Here is a 21,647-nt window from a genome sequence, read left to right as displayed (position 1 = left end):
TAGCCGATTATTTCTAGCCCCTAGTTATAATAATGTTGTTGATAAATAAGAACAAATTTCATCAACAACAGTGGCCGCAAAACTTCACAAATCAATGACGTATTGTATTACCCGCTTAACATACAATGGAGGATAAAGGTGAGATTCGTCCGTCGGCATAAAGTCTATTGTAAAAGAATATCCTATTATTACATCTCAAACTGAATTACTACCTTTACTATCAATTTTATTACATTTTCATGTGCTGATAACCAAAGATGTTCCAAGCCCCTGAATGAATTAGCAGGAATACACATTAAATAGTTAATTATCATTGTATTATAATTTGAGTATCAATAACATTCTATAATTTTATCTATTTTTTAAATTATTGCTCTTACCTTCCATGTAGTAGGTCTTTTGTCATCCACATTAACAAATAATCTTATTTTCCAGTAAAACCGTTCTTCAATAAGGAGCCCACTGATGTGACAGTACTGGAAGATCAAAACGTGCAGTTCCAGTGCAAAGTAGGAGGAGACCCGCCGCCTAACATCTTATGGCGGCGGGATGATGGAAAGATGCCAATTGGACGGGCCCAGATCCTGGATGACAAGTCCTTGAGAATAGAACATATCACACCAGCGGACGAAGGATTATACATCTGTGATGCTGAAAATGTGGTGGGCAGTGTATCAGCACGAGCATCGCTTACTGTACATTGTAAGTTGGAAATCATTACCATTACTTTTAAGAGTATGGTATGTTTGTATAGTGTTACTTACAGAGGTATAAAATAAAAAGGAATTCTATGAGGACCTAACATTTCCCCTCTCGTGAAAAATGAAAATCCACAGCCTGTTTCCAGTCATTCGACTGGGTCAGGAATGGAATGAATGAAGCCCCCATCCACAGGCGGGAATAGGAACTGTGCCGGCTGCTGAAGCCTGTCGCACTCCTCCGGGGCAATGATTAATGACTGACAGATAAAATTAAATGATACTGGAGTGTGTTGATGGAATGAAAGATAACAGGGAATACCAGAGTACCCGGAGCAAAACCTGTCCCATCTCCATTTTGTCCAGCAAAGATCTCACATGGAGTGACCGGGATTTGAGCCACAGAGCCCAGAGGTGAGAGGCTAGTGCGCTGCCGCCTGAGACACGGAGACTCTTTCACCCTCTCGTCTAAGTGGGAAATCAAGGATATAATAGTCTGAGCACTACTTTGTGGCTATGAGATCCTGACTATGAACACTTCTCAGGCAAATAATAGCTTGCTACCATACAATAATTGGATTTTGCACATGCTGGCTCCTCAGGGAGGCTTATGTGGAAGTGTTGGGTTCTCTGCAAAGTTTGGCATTAATTCTTCTTGTGCCATACTACTTCTGCTATTTTTCCTGCTCAATATCCTCTTGATTAATTCTTCCTTTCCTCAACTTGGTCCACATTGTGAGGCCTAAAGAGTCAATGTTTGTCACGCTTTTCACGCTTTTACCCATTACCTTCATTCTTCAAGGGATCACAATGATTTCTTGTTTATTCTGCAGTGCCAATAAACAATCTTCTTCTTGTAATCACATCTACATTCATATACAGGTAAGAAAATCTATATCTGTGTCCAATGGGAAGTGTTTTGGCCTCAAAAGACTACTCACTCAGAATGTCCAACAAAACAGCTGCTGTGTTGTCATATTATCTCATCCACTCAATGTGTTGTGCTCCACAAAATTTCACTGCATTTAATATCACTTGCGTCAGGCCAAAATATGTTTACTTAATAAAAACGACCACAACAGGAACAGCTTTCCATTTGGAACAGCATATACACAAGCATAATCTTTTTATTTTTTGTCTGTAAAGATGCCAAAAAGAAAAAAATAGGTTGGCATGGTTGTTATAGCATTTGATTTGTGGAAATTTTTATGGTCTCCTTGTACATTTTGAAAGGCTTGCCAAATTAATGGAGACATGCAAGAATGTTACTATATTTGATGTACACTGACTTAGCAAATGTCATGGGATAGTCACCCAATAGTGTGTGGGGCCTCCTCTGGCCCTGCGAGCTGCAGTGAGACGCCGTGGAAGTGAGTGGAAGTCCCTGGTAGTCCTCTGGACTCAGCTAACACCAAATCGTTTGCAGAGCGGCCGCCAATGCTGGTCTGTTCGTGGGTGCAGGATCCATGGCACGGAGCCTGCGCTCCAGGATATCCCAGATATGCTCGATAGGGTTCCTATTGGGGCTCCTGGGTGGCCATGGCATTCGTTGGACCTCCGTTGCATGTTCCTGGAACCATTCCCGGGCGACATGCGAGCGATGTGGCGGCGCGTTATCATCTGGAAACACTGCAGAATCGTCTGGGCGCTGGAAGGCCAAAAATGGGTGGAGATGGTCTCCGAGCAGCTCAACATACTGCGTACCATTCAAAGTCTCTTCCAGAACAACTAGGGGGCCCATTCCATACCAGGAAAATGCACCCCAGACCATAACAGAGACACCAGCGCCGTGGACTACACCTTCGAGGCAGGCGGGATCCATCGCTTCATATGGTCTGCGCCATACGCGGTGCCTCCCATCGGCATAGTGCAGTTGAAATCGTGATTCGTCCGACCATATCACATTACGCCATTGTTCCAGTGTCCATCCCTGGTGACTGGCGACAAATGCGCGTCGTTGTGCCCGATGACGATTGGGTTAACAGTGGCACCCGTGTGCGGCGCCGGCTCCCATACCCCATAGAACCCATGTTCCTACGGATTGTCCACTGAGAGACGTGTCTAGCACAGCCTGTGTTGAATTGAGCCGTGATTTGTTGCACGGTTGCCCGTCAGTCACTATTGACAATCCGTCTCAGATGTCGCCGGTCACGGTCATAGAGGGTGGCTGGACGGCCGGTCGTTCGTTTGTTGTGGACGGTGACACCCGCATTCAACCATTCACGATACACCCTGGACACGGTTAATCGTGTGAAGCCGAATTCCCTCACCACTTCAGAAATCGCACTTCCCATTCGTCCGGCACCGACCAGCATACCCCGTTCGAACGGTGTCAGCTCACGACGACGTTCCATGTTGTCACCTGTCACATGCACAGCCACTGCTCACAAGGTCTTCTATGCAACTGCCGCTGGTACAGGGGGCATGTGTTGCGCAGACAGCATACCTGCGCATCAGTGCTCTGCTATCCTATGACATTTGCTCAGTCGGTGTAGATAAATAGACACATAAATTTACATTGAGACAATGAGGCTAAAGGATTTCTGGACACAGTAATTGACTAACAAATTGTTAGCTAATGTGTAGGCTAATGGTTCCTTTGTACAGGCACAGCAAAACTAGGCACTAGCTGATCAATCACTTACAAATGGTTGTATATAATATGTTGTGAAACAAATCAATTTACTGCATACATTGAATGATGAAGGGAATTCTAAGTTCCACTGATTAATTTATGTGCCCAGAAGTGTACAGCTTCATTATATCACATTTTCTTTTTTCTTAGAAATGAATGCTCTGATTATCTGTAGATTAATTGATTTTATCAGTGTAACAATAACTTACAAATTGCTATTTTCTCGATTGCAGCTCCTCCTACCTTCGTCACTCGACCACAAGATCAAAAGGTTGGGTTAAATGGAATAGCAACATTTGAGTGTGTAGCAAGGGGAAATCCCCCTCCTTCAGTATTTTGGACCAAGGAAGGGAGCCAAATGCTTATGTTTCCTGGTAATGCATATGGTCATTATCATGTGACACCAGAAGGAACACTTAAAATTCAAGGAGTCCAGCGTGAGGATGGTGGTTTCCTTGTATGTTCAGCCCTTAGTGTTGCTGGTTCAACAACTGTACGAGCTTTCCTGCAGGTACCAAATATATACTGATAGCGTGTGTTCATATTTTGTAGTTACTAATGTTTCTGTAACATTTTTGGATCAGCAACATAAGCAAGACAGTTTTTAATTTGCTTAAATAGATAGAAGGAACAGACTTTCTAATGAAAGAACTATCCCATCCTGGTAGATTTAGTCTTGCAGTTTACCAAACTTTATAAGACTGTTTAGATAGAACAGAGAGATATTTTCAGTCATAGTGTATGTTGAATAAAGCAGACATATTTCATTTACAAAGTGCCATAGGTATTAAATTAAATAAAGATTTAAATACTTACACTTACTTCTTTGAAAGTAAAGATTTTTATCCCTCTGTTATGTACTCAAAGCATTTGATTTGTGGAAATAGTTGTAGTCTCCATGTACATTTTGAAAGGCTTGCCAAATTAATGGAGACATGAAAAAATGTTACTGTATTTGTTGTAGATAGTGAAACTGACAGATAACTTTACATTGTTTTGAAACCTTGCTTAAAACATGAAAATAAAAGTGGTTACCACCATTACCATTAATTTTTCTTAGTCGTAGCAACTGGTTAACAAGTACTAACTCTTGCACGACTGATATTGTTATTCCTTATGTTCTTTGTAATCCTTAGACATAATAATCACAACACAAATTACAAGTGACAGTACATACATATAATAATAAAAGGTAAAAATGTTCATGGGTAGAAGACTGAAAATAAAATTGAAACAGATGAATACTTAACTCATGAGAAATTAAAATGACACACTTCTAACGATCTTCATTAATCATTATCATTATTCTCACAGCTTACACATCTAATGCATCTTTTAGAGTATGCTTTACACACAAAGCTATGACACTGGTTACACTTCATTGTGGTGACTTGATTTTGTTTCCACTCTCAGTGAATGCATCATCGTCTCTTCGATGGCAATTTGTTTCTTCTAATGTTTCTTCCTGGTGGTGTGGGGATAACACTGCTCGGATATCCAGAGGCAGTGTTCCTATCTTAGCTCGTTCAACCAACCACTTATTCATGAGTTGAAACGAAAGATTTTTCAATCCTAGAGGTATCCCTTGAAAAGCTAGTGATGCACCACATTGTTTCGTCTTTCCCAAAGAGAAACTCCCTAGTTCGTTGTGTTCATCGCTACCAACTACACCTACATCACCTTCTTGTTCACTCTCACTGTCATGATCAATGTCTGAATAATTTACCACTTCATCTTCACCATCAGAAAAATCACAAACTTCAGCTCCCTCAGATCCTTCCTCCTAATCAGATAATTCGTGTAACAGCGTTTGTATGTCTTCAACCTTCACAAACTTCACCCAACAATAAAAATAGGTAGTTACTTTTGTTTCCTCTATAGTCTACATTTTAAAATAATGAAACTCCAAGAATGTTTAAGGTACAATTTTACTTACATTTACGGGCGTGGTGAAGAAAGTTCACCAAATGACGGCACGTGCGAGTCAAGGTCGAATAGCGTGACACGTACAACTTCCCGAACAGATACCTCTACACTGAGAGTATCGATAAGACTTCGCCGGAAGGTACTAGCAGCACAACGGCTGTAGCTCTTAGGAACTAAAAACTACAGATGAAATACGCAGGTTGGTGAACGAAATTCACCAGCGCGCCCGGTTTAGGGTTAATGAAAATCTACCACTTCTTATTATTTACTAACATTTTATCATTATATACAAACTCTGAAAACCAACACATTTGGCAAGTTTTCCTGATTTACTTTTGTTCATCAATCCCTTGTATTTTTTCTTCCACAGCCTAGAAAATGGAAGTTTACATATTTAGGTGATTTTAAAATAGTAATCAATGCAGGATATGTGAATACATTACAAATATAATAATTCTGTGTACTGTACTTTAAAAATAAATTTATAGAAATCAACATACGGTACTTTAATTTTAAATTATTTTCTCCAAACTTCTAACAGATCACTAAAGAAAGTTGATATTGATGTAGGTATTTAACTGCTCATTGTCAAATTTCAGAAATGACTTACACATTCTCTATACGTGATTTACTTTCCTATGCCTTGTACGTACTGTAACCAATACGATATTTGTAAGTCTACATTTCTTTTTCGTCTTGTACTCCATTGATTCTTTCCTAGGGTTACCATATTATTGCCTGTTTTTACCAGGAACCATCCGTTTTTAAGTCCCCTGTTCAGTATTGCTAGATCCCCTGTTTCCTTTTTTTCCCTATCATCAAATTATTTAATATATTCATCATTTTAATTTATTTATTTCCCTGGCAGTCAATACATGGGAATACAACTACCTACGGATGTCTAGCCTTCTAGCTAGTTCTTCACACTATGTATTTTATACTATTTTATTTTTATAGGTTTGAGCATAATTATTGTTATCATGTCTGCCTCTTAGTGAGTCTTTGCTCAAATTAGTTGACAACACTGAAGGCACCACTCAGTTCTTGTTTGTATCAAAATTGAAGTTTGCTTTACTACCGGTAGTGAACTGCATTAAGAAATAAATGTAATTTTAAAGAATTCATACAAATTTATTTCCTCTTCTGCTCCAAGATAGGAAATAAATAATGCAGATGTAGAGAGAATATTTTCTCTTCTAGATTTTCAGAGGACAGGCAAGCAAAATAAGTGCTCACAATTGAAAATGTAAAATTTGTTAACTGTTCTGTTCCAAAAATAAAAAAAATAAAAATAAAAAAATATGCAACATGTGTACAGGATTATGACAGCTTTGTCTCTAAAATGTTTTCCTAAAAAAAAAAAAAGTCCAAGCCAGTGAAAAATATGTGAAACAAACCAGTGGATATGATTCCCCATTTTTTAAACTTTACGGTATGGTAATCTCCTGGTTTTACATTTTCAATTATGGTAACACTATTCTTTCCTTTCTTTCTACCTTGTGCTTCTTTTTTCTTTCTTGTGTTATAAAATGGTGTTGCCATTGATAAAGTATTACAGAGACCACTAACAGTCTTGTATGACACTTTTGACAAGAATAACAAATATTTTTTAAACAGTTACTTATTTTTATCAGCATAATCCACATGATCCTAGTATTAGTTTAAACAATCTATTAAATTTACCATTTTTCTGTAGGTAACTTCAGTTGATGACATACCCCCTCCAATAATTCAGATTGGTCCAGCCAATCAGACATTGCCTCTCAAGTCTGTGGCTACTCTTCCATGCCAAGCTACAGGTTCTCCTTCTCCAAGAATAAAATGGTACAAAAATGGCTCTCCATTGACAAGTCAGGGATCAAGAATAACTGTCATGGATTCTGGAAATCTTCATATTGATGGTGAGCTTTTAATAATGTCAGTATTTTTTTATTTCAAATATAAAATGTGTTGAAATCAATCAGAATCTTTCTCTGCTGTGAAGCTCTCTTATTTTAATGTAGAATTCGGGTCATTTCAAAGGTCCCTATTGGAAAATGGCTGTCACGATTTCATGAAAGGTTTCAAATGCTAATAACTTCATCATGTACATCTTTTCACTTGTCATGAACATGCTCTTTCATTTGAGACCACTTCCACTCTCCTGTGACATTATCCGGTCTTGATAATGTATGATAAACACAACAGAATGGCCGCTCACAGCATGCTGTGAATTAGTACAGTTTCTGCTCTCGTTGCTAAGATACTGTTATTGATGTCAAACAACTCAGCTGGATTAGCTGCATCAATTGAAACCTGCATATAAATTGAGTATTACCGGATTTGCAAAACATGGTAACAACCATTTCAGAGTTTATGAAAGAAAACTTAGAAACTTGAGATGAGTGACAAATATATCTGAAGTTTCAAAAAAATGACAGTGGGAGAATAGAGCAGCTTGTGGCAATTCCTGAATGCTGCGCTTGAGTAGCCTATTGCAGAGCAGAAATAAGCTGAGAGGGAGCAAGTCAAAGCCTGGCGCACAGAGCCACAGCTTAATATTTCCTGAGCTCGTGAACTGCGTGGTGTGTAATGAAGTAAAGGGAATCCTGTATATTGTTTGAATATCATAGAGGGTCATAAGATGAAAAGTGAAGTTCGTCTGCACCATAGTTCCATAAGAACTGCCAATGCCTGGGAAATAAAATGGGTATTTGATTGTGGTTTGTAGCATCTGAGTTGATGGTCTTAGAACTGCTTCTACTGTAAAATTCTTTATCTTAAAAAAATTGAACCAAAGTAAGAATATTGAAAATGAACTGCATTCAAGATAACTAACACTAGAGAAATTATAAATCTGGATATGATAATAAAGCCAATGGGGCCATAATGTTCAATTTTGCTACTGTACGTTTGCATAGCCTTCTTGATTAGGGAGTCCAGAGTGCCCGATGTGAACGATTGAAAGTCGAGACCAACATGCCGATTCTCTTGATGGGAGACTTCAATTCTGATTCACCCCAACATGAAAGTTTCTCAGCCTTATGGAAACACACTATTGATCACGTATGTCTCTTTTTCCAGTAGCACAGACCGGTGATTAAAACGCTGTGCTGGGCATCACCATACTACTTGTTCTGTATGTTGAGAATTCACAGCCTACTGGCACAATAGTTTTGTAATGTGCCATGTTTGTAAAACTTTCTAAGTATGATTTGTCTAATTGGTAATATTTCCAACAGCATAATGTAAATATAATAATATGACAAATTGAATTCATGTCACAGTCAATATATCATTTCATTTTGTGTCTGACTGCTACAACAGACAGGTAGACATATTCCATGCTTAAAGCCCTTTCGCTCATGTCCCGACAAAGTTCCGGAATGGCTTTTTATCTTTTAACGTACATGTATTTCTCATGTCACACATTTTCCCTCCTTAATGTAACAATACATAAAATTTTGTATTTACATCTAACATTACAAATAATGATGTAGATGTTCACACTAACATTTTATAGAAAAATCCTCCAGGCTATGGTTACATTTAAAGAGTGTCACTATTTCTCCACAGGATGTAATGCTACTTTTCTTTCACTTGGCTTCTTTTATTCACCTTCCCATAAATGAATTTTCTCATCAATTAAATGTGATTTTCGATTTGTGTGCTTTCCAAAAATATAAATTAAGTTAGTAATTGAAATAATCATTAGGTCTTTTCTATTTTTTCCCCCTTTTGTTGTAACCAGTGTTAGCTATATTGTGTAACAAAGTTCGTAGAGGTCTATTAAGTTCACCTAAAAGTATGCAGATTCAGCTCCCAGTCAGAAAGACAAGATTTATAAGAATGAGACTTCATCTCCTGCAGAGATACATGACCCATTTGTTCATTCAGTCTACAACTAAATGAGTACAAGAATTTCTGGGTTGTGGTGGGAGAGAGTTTTAGACCTACAACTAACCAATATATACTTGGTGGTATGGTAACAATTACTGTATTAGAAGCCTATGTCTTCTACTGATGAAGACCTCTTTGGTCAGTAGGAGAATTGACTTTGCCATCATGACCATAGTGACTAATTTTGTTAAACGTTTTTGATATGATGTATTATCCCTTAACATACCGGTATTTCATTTCTTCCAATCTAATATAATATTCTGATTGTTTCTATAGATCTTCAGCTGACAGATTCAGGTCTATACACTTGTACAGCTTCTTCAGAAAGTGGAGAGACATCATGGTCAGCATCACTTACAGTGGAGAAGAACTCCTCTCCTACTAGCCCCAATTTACATCGTACTCCTGATCCTTCATTGTATCCAAGTCCTCCATCAGTGCCAAGAATTCTTAATGTAACAGAGTCTTCCATCACATTATCCTGGAAACAAGGTTCCAAAACCAAAGAAGGTACAACACCTCCAATTGGCTATACTGTGGAATATTTCAGCTCTGATCTTCAGACTGGTTGGGTTGTAGCAGTGAACAGGGTACCGACTGAAACCATAACGGTAAGTCACCTAAATATATTTCTCAGCATTTAGCAAAAATGAATAGGACTCTTTTTTGGACAATTTTATTTCTGTGGTCATTCTTTCAAGTAGACAAATGTGAGACTTCAATACACTGCTTATTCCATGCATGAGAATTAACACAAAGGTACAGTACAATTGGACATTCATTTTATGTTATTAGTATTTTTCCACAGTTTTTGGAATCCATCATTATTACAAAATAACTTTTAAGTTTTCCAGTCCCTCAAAATATGAAATATAACATTTAGGACACTAAAACACACCTGTAAAACCACACACTTATTACTGTATGAATGACGTTTCTTTTTTACAAGAAAAACCATCATTACCCTAGAAACCCATTTTTTGTATTTTCTTCCTAAAAAGCTATAATATGTTAAATGGATATAAAATAAATTATTATCCTGAGACACCACCTACACAGCACTGAAATTCTGCACTAATTGCTGTTTACCATATCTTCCTTATCATTTAGAGTTTTCTTCAATTAATAGAACTGTATAAATAAAATTTGATTCGTTTTATCTAGTTTTTATGGCAGCATGTAAATAGAGGAGGTTGTCCGTAAATAAATGGAAATGATATTTCTTCTTTTTCAGATTGGTGACCTAAAACCAGACACATCATATGTTTTCCTAGTACGAGCAGAAAACCCTTACGGACTCTCGGTACCCAGTCCAGTCTCAGAAAGAGTCCGTACTCTAGCTGCTGATCATCGAAATGTGCCTCAGTATGAACTTGATGAAGCACGAGCTCGTCTTAGTACAAAAGTAGTGCAGCTCCGTGATGTTCAGCCTCTCAGTTCTACCTCAGTCAAACTCATCTGGGATGTAAGTTAAGCATTGCTGTGATATCTTTCCATTGATAATGAGAACCCAAACCTAGGTATCATAACTTTTCTTTACTCTTTATAGATTCTGAATGGAGAAGAATACGTTGAAGGTCTGTACGTTCGTTTTCGAGATCTATCTGGAGGCTCTCAAAAGTACAATATGGTGACTGTCCTCAATGCAGGAGCCACAAGTTATATCGTCTCCAATCTTCGAAAATTTACCAAATATGAATTTTTCTTAGTGCCGTTCTACAAGTCTGTTGAAGGACAACCTTCTAACTCTAAGACTGGACAAACACTGGAGGATGGTAAGTGAATTCTTTTTAAAACGTTACTTTCAAAACACGAGTGATAAAAATTCAAACTCTCCAGTAAAAAATGTAGTTTCTATGGGAGATAGTTCATGTGTGTGAGAGAAGAAATATACCAGCCCTTTGAAGAAGGGATAAATGTGGATGCTCCTTACACAAAGACCCTGGGTTCAATGCCTGATCAATCAGAGAATTTTAATTCTAGACTGAGGTCTGGAAAAGGGTTCAATATTTGTGTGTGATTTGGCAGGGCAATTGGCTTTACATGCCATGAGTTTGTTGGTTTTGTTGAAATATTATCTCTCTCAAATAGGGCTCTGTAAATATATAACACAGGTGAATTACATATTTTTGAATTCGATAAATCTTAATATAATTTAATGAGAAACATAGGAAAATGGTTATAAATCATTGATGAATTGTGTAATTATCATCATATCAATTATTTTAAAATGAAATAACAAAGAAATAACAATAACGATAATATTCTTATTGGGATAATTGCATGAAGGAGGTTATAAATAAAGTTTACAGTTCTCGTCACTTAGTTATGAGAATTTAGGGGTTGTATTAAGAATGTAAAGGAGAGGGTGTATAAGTCTCTGGTAACACCCCAGTTAGAATATACTGCTACTGTATAGAATCCAACCCAGCATTACTTGATATAAGAACTGGAAAATATCCAAAGGCAAGTAACATGATTTGTTATGGCTGTTTTCTGACAAAAGAGTAGTGTTACAAAAATGTTGCAAACTTTGGTCTGGGAAGGCTTGGGAGTAAGGAGAGGAGCTGCATGACTAAGCAGTATGTTCTGAGCTGTCAGTGGACAGATGGCATGGAATGCCACTAGTAAACGAAAAAGTTTTAGTGGAACTTTTAAAAGGTAGGGGAGATCATGATATGAAGATAAAGTTGGAATTCAAGAGGATAAATTGGGACGAATGTTCATTTATAATTTTAAAAAAATAATTAGGGAATGAAATAATTAATCATCAAAGGAAATGTTAAGTAAATTTCCAAGTTCTTTGAAATCGTCTCAGTATAGACAACTGATAGAGAATCTGCCACCTGGGCCCTAAATGCAGAACATTGATTGATTGATTGATTGATTGATTGATTGATTGATTGATTGATTGATTGATTGATATAGGAATTTTATGCATGAATTTTCTAATGTATGATTATTTCAAAAGTGGAACAATGACTTAACTGTTTGAAGTTTCTAGAATCTCCTATTTTCAATCACAGCAAACATACACTATGACAGCTTCTCTCTACTGTTGTACTCCATTAGTATGCTAGCTATTACTGATAATTATCTTTGAAAATGATCAATTTTAATCATGGAATCGACTCAAATAATGTTTACATATTGTTTATTCAATGTAATCGGATGCTTCAAAAGCCATCAGAATCTAAGACTTGTTTCATATGATAAAATCTTTGGTCAAATAATTTTATAAAATCATTCCCAAACTCTTTATGTAAAGAGTTGTTCCTGGAAGTTGTTCCCTCAGTAATGTACAATGTTGCTGCTCTGTTTAGAGTATGCAAAAAATATTTTGAGAGAATATTTTGGATTTCCAACACTGACTAATTGTCATTTTATTTTTGAAATAGACTTTTAGCATGAAGTAGAACATGTAGTACATGCCAAAGAGATGTTTAAGTACAGAACGAAAATGGCCGAGTGGGAATTGAGCACATTGATTTTGATATCATGCCAGGCACTTTGCTGATTGAAATATGATGGCCCTGATTGTAATTGTTGTGTTGGAAGGGATCTGAGCCACATGTCTGACAATACTGTGAGCTCAACTGGAGAGTGTTATGGGCCAACTCAAAATCAGCTTTCACAGCTGTGTTGTACTTGAAATAAACTTCCAGACTGATACATAGGTCTTGTTGGGTATGTTTAGTACATGCCAAAGAGATATTAAATACAGAACAAAAATGGCCCAGCAGACACATCATCCTTTGGAAATACATGGGAAATTATCAAATTATGAATGCAGCATCATTTTTTTTTTACATTTATTCAAGTTTGTAGGACTGAATTTGATATTACAGCACTTTCATTCAGCAAATTCTTTCTCTGCTTTCAGAGAGAGAGAAAGAGAGAGAGAAAGAGAGAGAGGGGGGGAGAGTGTGCTGATCAAGCATTCCCTGTTGCAAAACACAATTATTTCATACCCTCATAATCCCCTCATTTCATCTGGGACAATCTGCAATCAAATAATTCAGCAGTTAAAGTTGGAACGGTATATCTTTCTATATAAATTCTAACACATGATTTTCAGAATATGATTCATCATTTTTTTCATAAACTTTGGAAAAAGTGTATTGCCTTTCAGGGATAGCACCTCCCGATATCCACCGTGAAGTTGCAGCCAAGAAAGAAAAGTGAAAGACATTGACATCTGAAGCCCACCCTTTGTTTGGGTATGAGCCACCGCGCCAGCACCTCAAGTCTAGGAAAAGCTTCTTGAGAGTAACCGAAACACTTGCAGGAACAGCGCAGCAAGTAAGAATTCAAGAATGGTGCTAGGAGTCAACATACGAGTATCAGTCAATGGATGACCCCAAAAGAGGAACTCCCTCCTGGCCATGTTACAGATTGGGTGAATTGGAGAGCACTGAATATAATGCGCTCTGGTGTTACACGGTGTAGGTTCAACCAGAAGAAATGGGGTTTCGAAGTGGACAGTACCTTGTGTGTATGTGGAGAAGAGCAGACCACAGCCTATTTGCTGCAATGTAGTTCATGCCCATTCAGTTGCACAACAGAAGACCTGGTTAAAGCGAAGCCAAATGCACTTGATGTCGCAAGGTTTTGGCCTCACATAGTTTAATGTGGCTCTTCGTCACTGAAGAATTTATATTTTGTTTTGTTTTATGTTTTATGTTCTTTTCTCATATTTAATTTAAAACTTATGTATGCTTCTGACAAGATATAAATGTAAATAAATAAACTCATTTTCTCCATTTGCAGTTCCTTCAGCTCCTCCTGACAACATCCAAGTGGGCATGATAAATGCTACAGCAGCCTTTGTTCGATGGTCACCACCTCCTCCGCAGCATCATAATGGAGTACTATTGGGCTATAAGGTCTGTAGAATTCTGTAGACCTATGTCATTATATGCCAAGGTATGATTAAAATCAATGAACTCAGTACTTAATGTTTTAGCTAAAGTAAAGGTAGAAATAGAGTGAAATGTTTAAATTAATCTATATATATAAAATAACTTGTCCTGACTGACTGACTGACTGACTGACTGACTGACTGACTGACTGACTGACTGACTGACTGACTGACTGACTGACTGACTGATTCATCATCGCCGAGCCAAAACTACTGGACATAAAGAAATGAAATTTTGGGGATATATTCATATTAAGATGTAGGTGCTCGCTAAGAGAGGATTTTTTGATATTCCGTCGCTAAGGGGGTGAAAAGGGGGGTGAAATTTTAAAAAGAGTGTATCTATATCTCAAAACTTTAAAAGTTTACAGATGTAAAAATTGGTATTTAGAATCTTCTTTTAAAATAAGGATACACGTATTTTTTTGTTTTCTGAAAACCCCAATAGGAGGGGTGAAAAAGGGTGAAAATGGGGAAAAATGGGTTGAATGCCTTCAATCAGGATACCGGTACTCATATCTCAGAAACTGAAGATATTACAGATCTGAAAATTGGTACTTTTGATCTCTTTTAAAAATAAAGAAACACGTATTTTTTTGTTTTTGGAAAATCCAATTAATGGGAGGGTGAAAAGGGGATGAATTTTTAAAATGAGTGAATCTATATCTCCAAACTTTTAAAGTTTGCAGACGCAAAAATTGGTATTTAGAATCTTCATTAAAAATAAAGAAACACGTATTTTTTTGTTTTCGGAAAATCGCAATAGGAGGAGTGAAAAGGGGTGGAAAAAGGGTTGAATGCCTTTAATGAAGCTACTTATATCTCAGAAACTGAAGATATTACAGACCTGAAAATCGGTGTTTGGGATCTCCTTAAAAGATAAAGAAACACGTATTTTTTGTTTCTGGAAAATCCAATTAAGGGAGGGGGTGAAAAGGGGGTAATATTTTAAAATGAGTGTATCTATATCTCAAAACTTTTAAAGGTTATATATGTGAAAATTGGTATTTAGAATCTCCTTTAAAAATAAAGAAACACGTATATTTTGTTTTCGGAAAATCCTAATAAGAAGGGAAGAAAAGGTTGAAGAAGGGGTCGAATGCTTTTCATGAGTCTACTTATATTTCAGAACGTGAAGATATTACAGACTTGAAAATTGGTATTTGGGATCTACTTTAAAAGTAAGGAAACACGTATTTTTTCGTTTTTGGAAAATCCAAATATTGGGGGTGAAAAGGGGGGGTGAATTTTTTAAAATGAGTGTGTCTACATCTTAAAACTTTAAAATTAACAGATGTAAAAATTGGTAGTTAGAATCTCCTCTAAAATTAAAGGAACACATATTTTTTTTGTTTCCTGTAAATCCCAATAGGAGGGGGGAAAAATGGGTTGAATGCCTTATATGAGGATACATATATCTCAGAAACGAAAGATATTACAGAACTGAAAATTTGTATATGGGATCTCCTTTAAAAATAAAGAAACACGTATTTTTTAGTTTTTGGAAAATCCAATTAATGGCGGTTAAACAGGAGTGACAAACTGGGATGAATTTTTTGAAAGACTATATCTACAGAATATCTTGGAATCGTAAAATGTTACAGACGTAAAAAGTGGGTGTTTGGAATCTCCTGTAAATGTAAAGAAACATAGGTGATTTGTTTTTGGAAACTCCACTTAAGGGGAACTCAAAAGGGGTGAAATTTTGAAATGAGAATTTTTACAGTATATCTAAAAAACTTAACATGTTACAGAAGTGAAAAATGGTATTTTTTATCTCTATTAAACACAAAGAAACGTGTATTTTTAGTTTTCGGAAATATCACCTGGGTGGAGGGGGGGTAAAAGTGACCTAAAATGGTGTTGAATTCTTTTAATTAGGCTACTGATATATCAAAAATGCAGATTTTACAGACGTGAAATTTGATATTTTCAATCTGCTTTAAAAGCAAAAATACACGTATTCTCTAAAAATCCAATGAAGCTGGGGGGGGGGGTGAAAGAATTGAAAAATTAATTGGCTTAATTGTATGAGAATACATACATCTAATAAAAACTAAAGTTATTACAGATGTGAAAATTCGTATTTGGATCTCCTTTAAAAACAAAGAAAAACGCGTTTTGGGCGGGAAACCATCTTGGAGGGCGGGAGTGTAAAGGAGTTGAATTCCTTTTATGAGGACACATAAATCAAAAACTGAAGAAGTTAGAGTCGTGATAATTGGTATTTAGAAGATCCTTTACTATTAAAGAAACAAGTATTTTTTTCGGGAAAGTTCACTTAGGGGGGGGGGGGAGTAGTGTGAAATGAAGTGAAAAAAGTAAATTACTTTTATGGGATACTTATATCTCAAAACTGAAGGTAATAGACGTGAACATTGATGTTTGGAATCTCCTTTAAACATAAAGAAACAAGCCTTCTTTTAATTTTTTTTGGGGGGGGGGGGTGGCGGTAAATATTAACGGCGGTGGGGTGTAGAAGGAGGTGAGACCAATTGATTTTACTGTTATTAATGTACTTATAAGGATCCTCCGTTGCTCAGGCGGCACCGCTCCGGCCTCTCAAAGCTGGGTTCCGTGGTTCAAATCCCGGTCACTCCATGTGACATTCGTGCTGGACAAAACGGTGGCGGGATAGGTTTTTCTCCGGATACTCCGATTTTCCCTGTCATCAGCCATTCCAGCAACACATAATAATAATAATAATAATAATAATAATAATAATGTTCCGGACCGTCGTCAAATGTGCGGACCGCGCTGGCAACGGCTCCTGGACGGGTAATGACTAAGAATGCAGTCCGGCCGCGGGTTCAGTGCCGCCAAATCACCCAATGACACCACGCCGGATCTCCTGAAGGATTTTATCCATATTAAAAATGATTAACAGAAAAGATGGCAAAGATTTACGGACCCAACTGACCAGGAGGAATACCTGAGCCTAGCCCGGGAAGTACGAAAGCGATTGTTGGAAAGGAATATTGAAAAATGGGAGGAAACGTGCTGTAAAATAATAGAAAACGAGTCAGATCGGGAATTTTGGAGGATTCTCGCAGAAAACGAGTCAGATCGCGAATTTCGGCGTATTATATATCTAAAACAATAAGCATTCAATTATAAATTTCAGTATAATACCGTAGCGAAGCACGGGTATCTTGCTAGTAATAATTATAAAATTATTGATACTTGTTATGAATTGAATGGGTGTTTTACCTGTACTGAGAATTGTTTTGTGTGAATACTGCTTGGAAAGGAAAGTAGAAGGATTATGATAGAAATAATTTACTTTAAACATCTGTCAGTGCAAGAAGAAAATATTCATTATATCTTCATCTTGATATGCTAATTGTAAGAATTATTTAAAAACATATTGCTGGATTATGTATGGAACTAAGGTTTTGATCATTCATTTCTTCACAGATCCAGGTCAAAGGAAATGGCAGTAAGATCTTGGCCCAGTTGACTCTGAATGCTACAACAACATCAGTTCTTCTAAATAATCTTACTACTGGCGGTTCATATAGTGCTCGGGTGGTTTCTTTCACTCGTGTGGGCTTAGGAACATATTCTGCACCAGTTCCACTAGTAATGGATCCCTCACTCCTTCATCAGTATCCTCACAGGTAGGATAACGTTTTGGTGTAGGAGAATTCATTTTCATTCCTAGGATTGCTTTGAAGTAAAAATATAAACATTTTTTTTTATTTCCTCATGAACAAACAAAAATCAAGGAAACAATGTTTGACCTGAAAGAAGAATGAATTCTTTGAGTTAATGTAGATTCTAACAAACATATTTTTAGTCAGTTATTATTGTTTAAAATTAAATATGAAAACACTAAACTTACACTGGATTCAAATTAATCCTTTCTGTTGTATCCATAATGTTCAACTAAGAAAATTAAAATGAGCGAAATATAACTTCCATAAGAAACAGACAGAGAGCATGAACTACCATGTAAGTATGCATGGATAGATACAGAGGAAAAACATGAAAATCTAGAAAATTAAAATGAGCGAAATATAACTTCCATAAGAAACGGACAGAGAGCATGAACTACCATGTAAGTATACATGGATAGATACAGAGGAAAAACATGAAAATCTAACACATTCAGCAGCAACTTTCATCAGTGGAGGATAGAATAAGAATGGTGCTACCATTGTTGAAAAGTTAACACTCTTACAAGATAAAGTGGGAAGGATGGAAGGATAAATGAGACAGGAGAATGACAAAAAAGGAATGATTAACTTTTAAGGTCAAGTGCTTCCCTACATCAGAACACCACTTGGTGTTGAAATTCAGTATCTCTAAGGACTCCAGTAGACTGCTGTAGCAGTCATATTTTGTTAGTTTTTCTATGCTTTGCTTTCGTAGACCACTGCAGAGTACTACAAGTGCTTTAGATTCATTTGAATAAATATAAGCTTATTGATGATGAATGAGAAACAGCATACAATCACCATGGCAGAATATAATAATCGTCGCCATAAGACCTATTTGTGTCGGTGCGACGTAAAGCCCCTAGCAAAAAAAAAAAAAAGAATATAATAAAATATTGTGCCATAGAAGATTATAAGGAGACTATCTGAAGTGATTTGAAGTGGTTTCTTATCAGTTTTGCATTTACTAATTCACTGAGTTGAAATTGGTGTTTGCTTGGTGGTCCTTCAAAGCTGACATTGCTAATAAAGTAGTATATTGCCTGATGAGTAGACAGATGATTCTGGTTCAAGTTCTAAGTAATTTCCAGGTCCAAAATTTACATCACCTAGCTCTTCAAAAACATTGCTATCCTTGGAGCTTATTTCTGGTTTATCTAGGAACTGAGAACAAGGCTAACATTAAAATATTTAAATTTGCATTGTGTGGATATTTTCTGCTAACATGTAATAGCAACATGAACAATTCATATCACAGTTTGACTGAGGTAAAATTATGTACTTGTTATCTTAACTTTAAAACATTTAACCATGCCTCATGTTTTCAGGAATGATCTCTATTTTATGATGTGTTACAGAGCTCGTCCCAGTGAAGGAAGTGACCACAATGTAGTACATGAAACGTGGTTCTTGGTGCTTATGGGAGCTATGGTGTTAGCACTGGTGCTTGGTTTTATTGGTATGTTTTATTTACGAAGAAGACAAGCACTGAAGAAAGAACTGGGACATTTAAATGGTGAGCGATATGATAAATATATCAATTCATAAATGTACTGCTTGTAAATATTCTTCAGTGGTATAGTCAATGTAAGATTTTGTAGTATACTGCAATCTGAATATAAACATAATTAACTTTTGTCAGGTTAGAACCCCACCACGTGGATATTTTACAAAGAGAAAATAGATAGAATCTGACAATAAATAATAAATTAAGTAAAAACACCAACAGATCTGTTGAATGTATTTTCTAAGAAGCCTTGAAAGTTGGATTTTAGATTGTAAACTGAACATACCATTCACTGCAAAACTGTAGGCCATGATCGTATTGTTCTTCTATATTTTATTATTATTATTATTTGCTTTACATCACACTGACACAGATAGGTCTTATGGTGACGATGGGATAGGGGAGGCCTAGGAATGGAAAGGAAGCGGCCATGGCTTTAATTAAGGTACAGCCCAAGTATTTGCCTGGTGTGAAAATGGGAAACCATGGAAAGCCATCTTCAGGGCTGCCGACAGTGGGGTTCAAAGCCACTATCTCCCGGATGCAAGCTCACAGCTACGCACCCCTAACCACATGGCCAACTCGCTCGGTCTTCTATATTTTAATGTAAGATTTTGTAGTATACTGCAATCTGAATATAAACATAATTAACTTTTATCAGTGTCCTTAAAATGACAAGTCTTGCATGTGCGCAATACACATGCACAAGCACCTTCATTTTGTCTATCATCATTTTGTAACTATAAATCCCTCCATAGGCTGATCCTGGCCACACTACCGATCTTCTTATATTCCACCCTATTATTACTAGGATCCTTTTGTATTCAGATTGAATACAATTCAACTTTCGTGATATCTAGCAGTTGTCTTCTCATTCTCTAGTTGCTAGTGGAGTCCCCAGAAGTCAAGGGCAATCAGTTCTTAGGTAAAGCTTCGAGTGACCTTCAGGCTCAATACTTGCCACCTAGTTGCAGTTCACGCCCAGTGTGTTAGTGCTTCATTCAGTAGCTACAGAATATTCTGGTACCTTATTCCATAATGTAGGAGAAACTGTATACGGTACTACAGAGGAAGCTCTCATCCTCACAGTGACTTTAAAGATGAAAATGTTAAGGATTTAATTTCACTAGCACAGTGTCCAAAGCCACTGATCTAAAAGGAGAATGGGAAGCTTTGCACGAATGAAAAATAACTGAAATTTACACAATGATATTTAACCAAACTCTAAATTTAAAGAAATTGATCAACCTGTCTTGTCTTAATGACGTGCGTACATGGAAGTGAGAAAACAGAAAGTGGAATGTATCCCGCACAGCAGGCAGGGCCAGCTGCCACTCTGGCTCTCATCCTCAAGGCCATGATTATGTTCTCGCTGTGCTGGAGTGAAAGATTGAAACAAAGGAGTTAAGGTTGCTGGTATAAAATGGACAAGATCTATTTTATAGATAAATCTCATATTTTTATTAAAACATGTTTCAGAACCATCAGGAGATAAAAATTGCCTGTTTTTCAATAAGTACCAGTTCTAGTGTCCATACTAACATACCATTTCAACACCAAATGCTCCATTATTCAATACAGTAATTTGACTCAAAATTCTGTAACACATTTGCATAACAACAACAATTTCTGAGCAATCATAGCTTTGTAGAATTACTTTTCAGCTTATAACAATTTTCCTCTGAAAAGCTCACCCTATCATTACCAGACTAAAAGATCTTTCTTTTTGTTAAAAGATAGGAGGCTTAGAAAGAGGATAGAAACACAATACACAAGGTTAAAAATAACGACAGGATTGTGCGGTCAGTGATAGCAACAAAAAGGAGGAAAAGGAACACGTAACTTATGGAAAAAGAACTGTTTACAAGGAAACAATTTTTGCTTTGTCACAATAAACTCATAGAAAAGGAAATATCACTTTCTCCCTTTGCGAAAATCAAATCATCATAATTGTCCCCCAGTCATGGCCATCCATCCACGGGCTGCTAATTTCAGATGGCAACCAGCCATAAGATATCGCCTGCACAGTTGCTAGGTAACATTGTCTTACTATCCATCCATACCATACATCACTGCCTGCATGCTTGCTATGGTTACAACTTCCAGGATACATTTTGTCATATTATGTTACACAAATTTGTGGATGAACCCTAGCCATGAGATATATTTATGTTAAAAAAAATGAAAGGCAACAACTAACTCCACATCTTTGTACTGAACCTTCTTCATATATTATCTGTCCTTTCTCCATTCCGAGTTCTACCAAATTGCTAACTTCAGTGGTGCAGTCAGCACCCGAGATACTCACCAATTCACAGTGGTCCAGAGACGCTGAAAACCTGGCCAAAACATCTTTCTATTTGTTTGAGATAAATCAGTCCTTCAGTTTATTTCAGGATAACATTTTTATCTTGGGCTGCTT

The 21,647-nt window shown here is 36.8% G+C and overlaps 1 protein-coding gene across 1 annotated transcript in view; it reads left to right on the top strand.

Annotated features, from left to right (window-relative positions):
* LOC136856969 (protein sax-3) overlaps positions 1-21,647 on the top strand; it is a 74,814-nt gene that overhangs the window by 11,476 nt on the left and 41,691 nt on the right. Inside the window, exons 4-12 of the mRNA XM_068230016.1 lie at positions 436-702; positions 3,567-3,844; positions 6,956-7,160; positions 9,415-9,749; positions 10,373-10,603; positions 10,688-10,913; positions 13,909-14,024; positions 17,477-17,679; positions 19,077-19,234. Of these exons, the coding sequence (XP_068086117.1) occupies positions 436-702; positions 3,567-3,844; positions 6,956-7,160; positions 9,415-9,749; positions 10,373-10,603; positions 10,688-10,913; positions 13,909-14,024; positions 17,477-17,679; positions 19,077-19,234 (2,019 nt within the window). The remainder of the gene's footprint in view (positions 1-435; positions 703-3,566; positions 3,845-6,955; positions 7,161-9,414; positions 9,750-10,372; positions 10,604-10,687; positions 10,914-13,908; positions 14,025-17,476; positions 17,680-19,076; positions 19,235-21,647) is intronic.

Source organism: Anabrus simplex, chromosome 1 (assembly GCF_040414725.1).
Source record: "Anabrus simplex isolate iqAnaSimp1 chromosome 1, ASM4041472v1, whole genome shotgun sequence".
NCBI classification, from domain to species: domain Eukaryota; kingdom Metazoa; phylum Arthropoda; class Insecta; order Orthoptera; family Tettigoniidae; genus Anabrus; species Anabrus simplex.
This window is presented reverse-complemented; position numbering and strand designations above follow the sequence as displayed.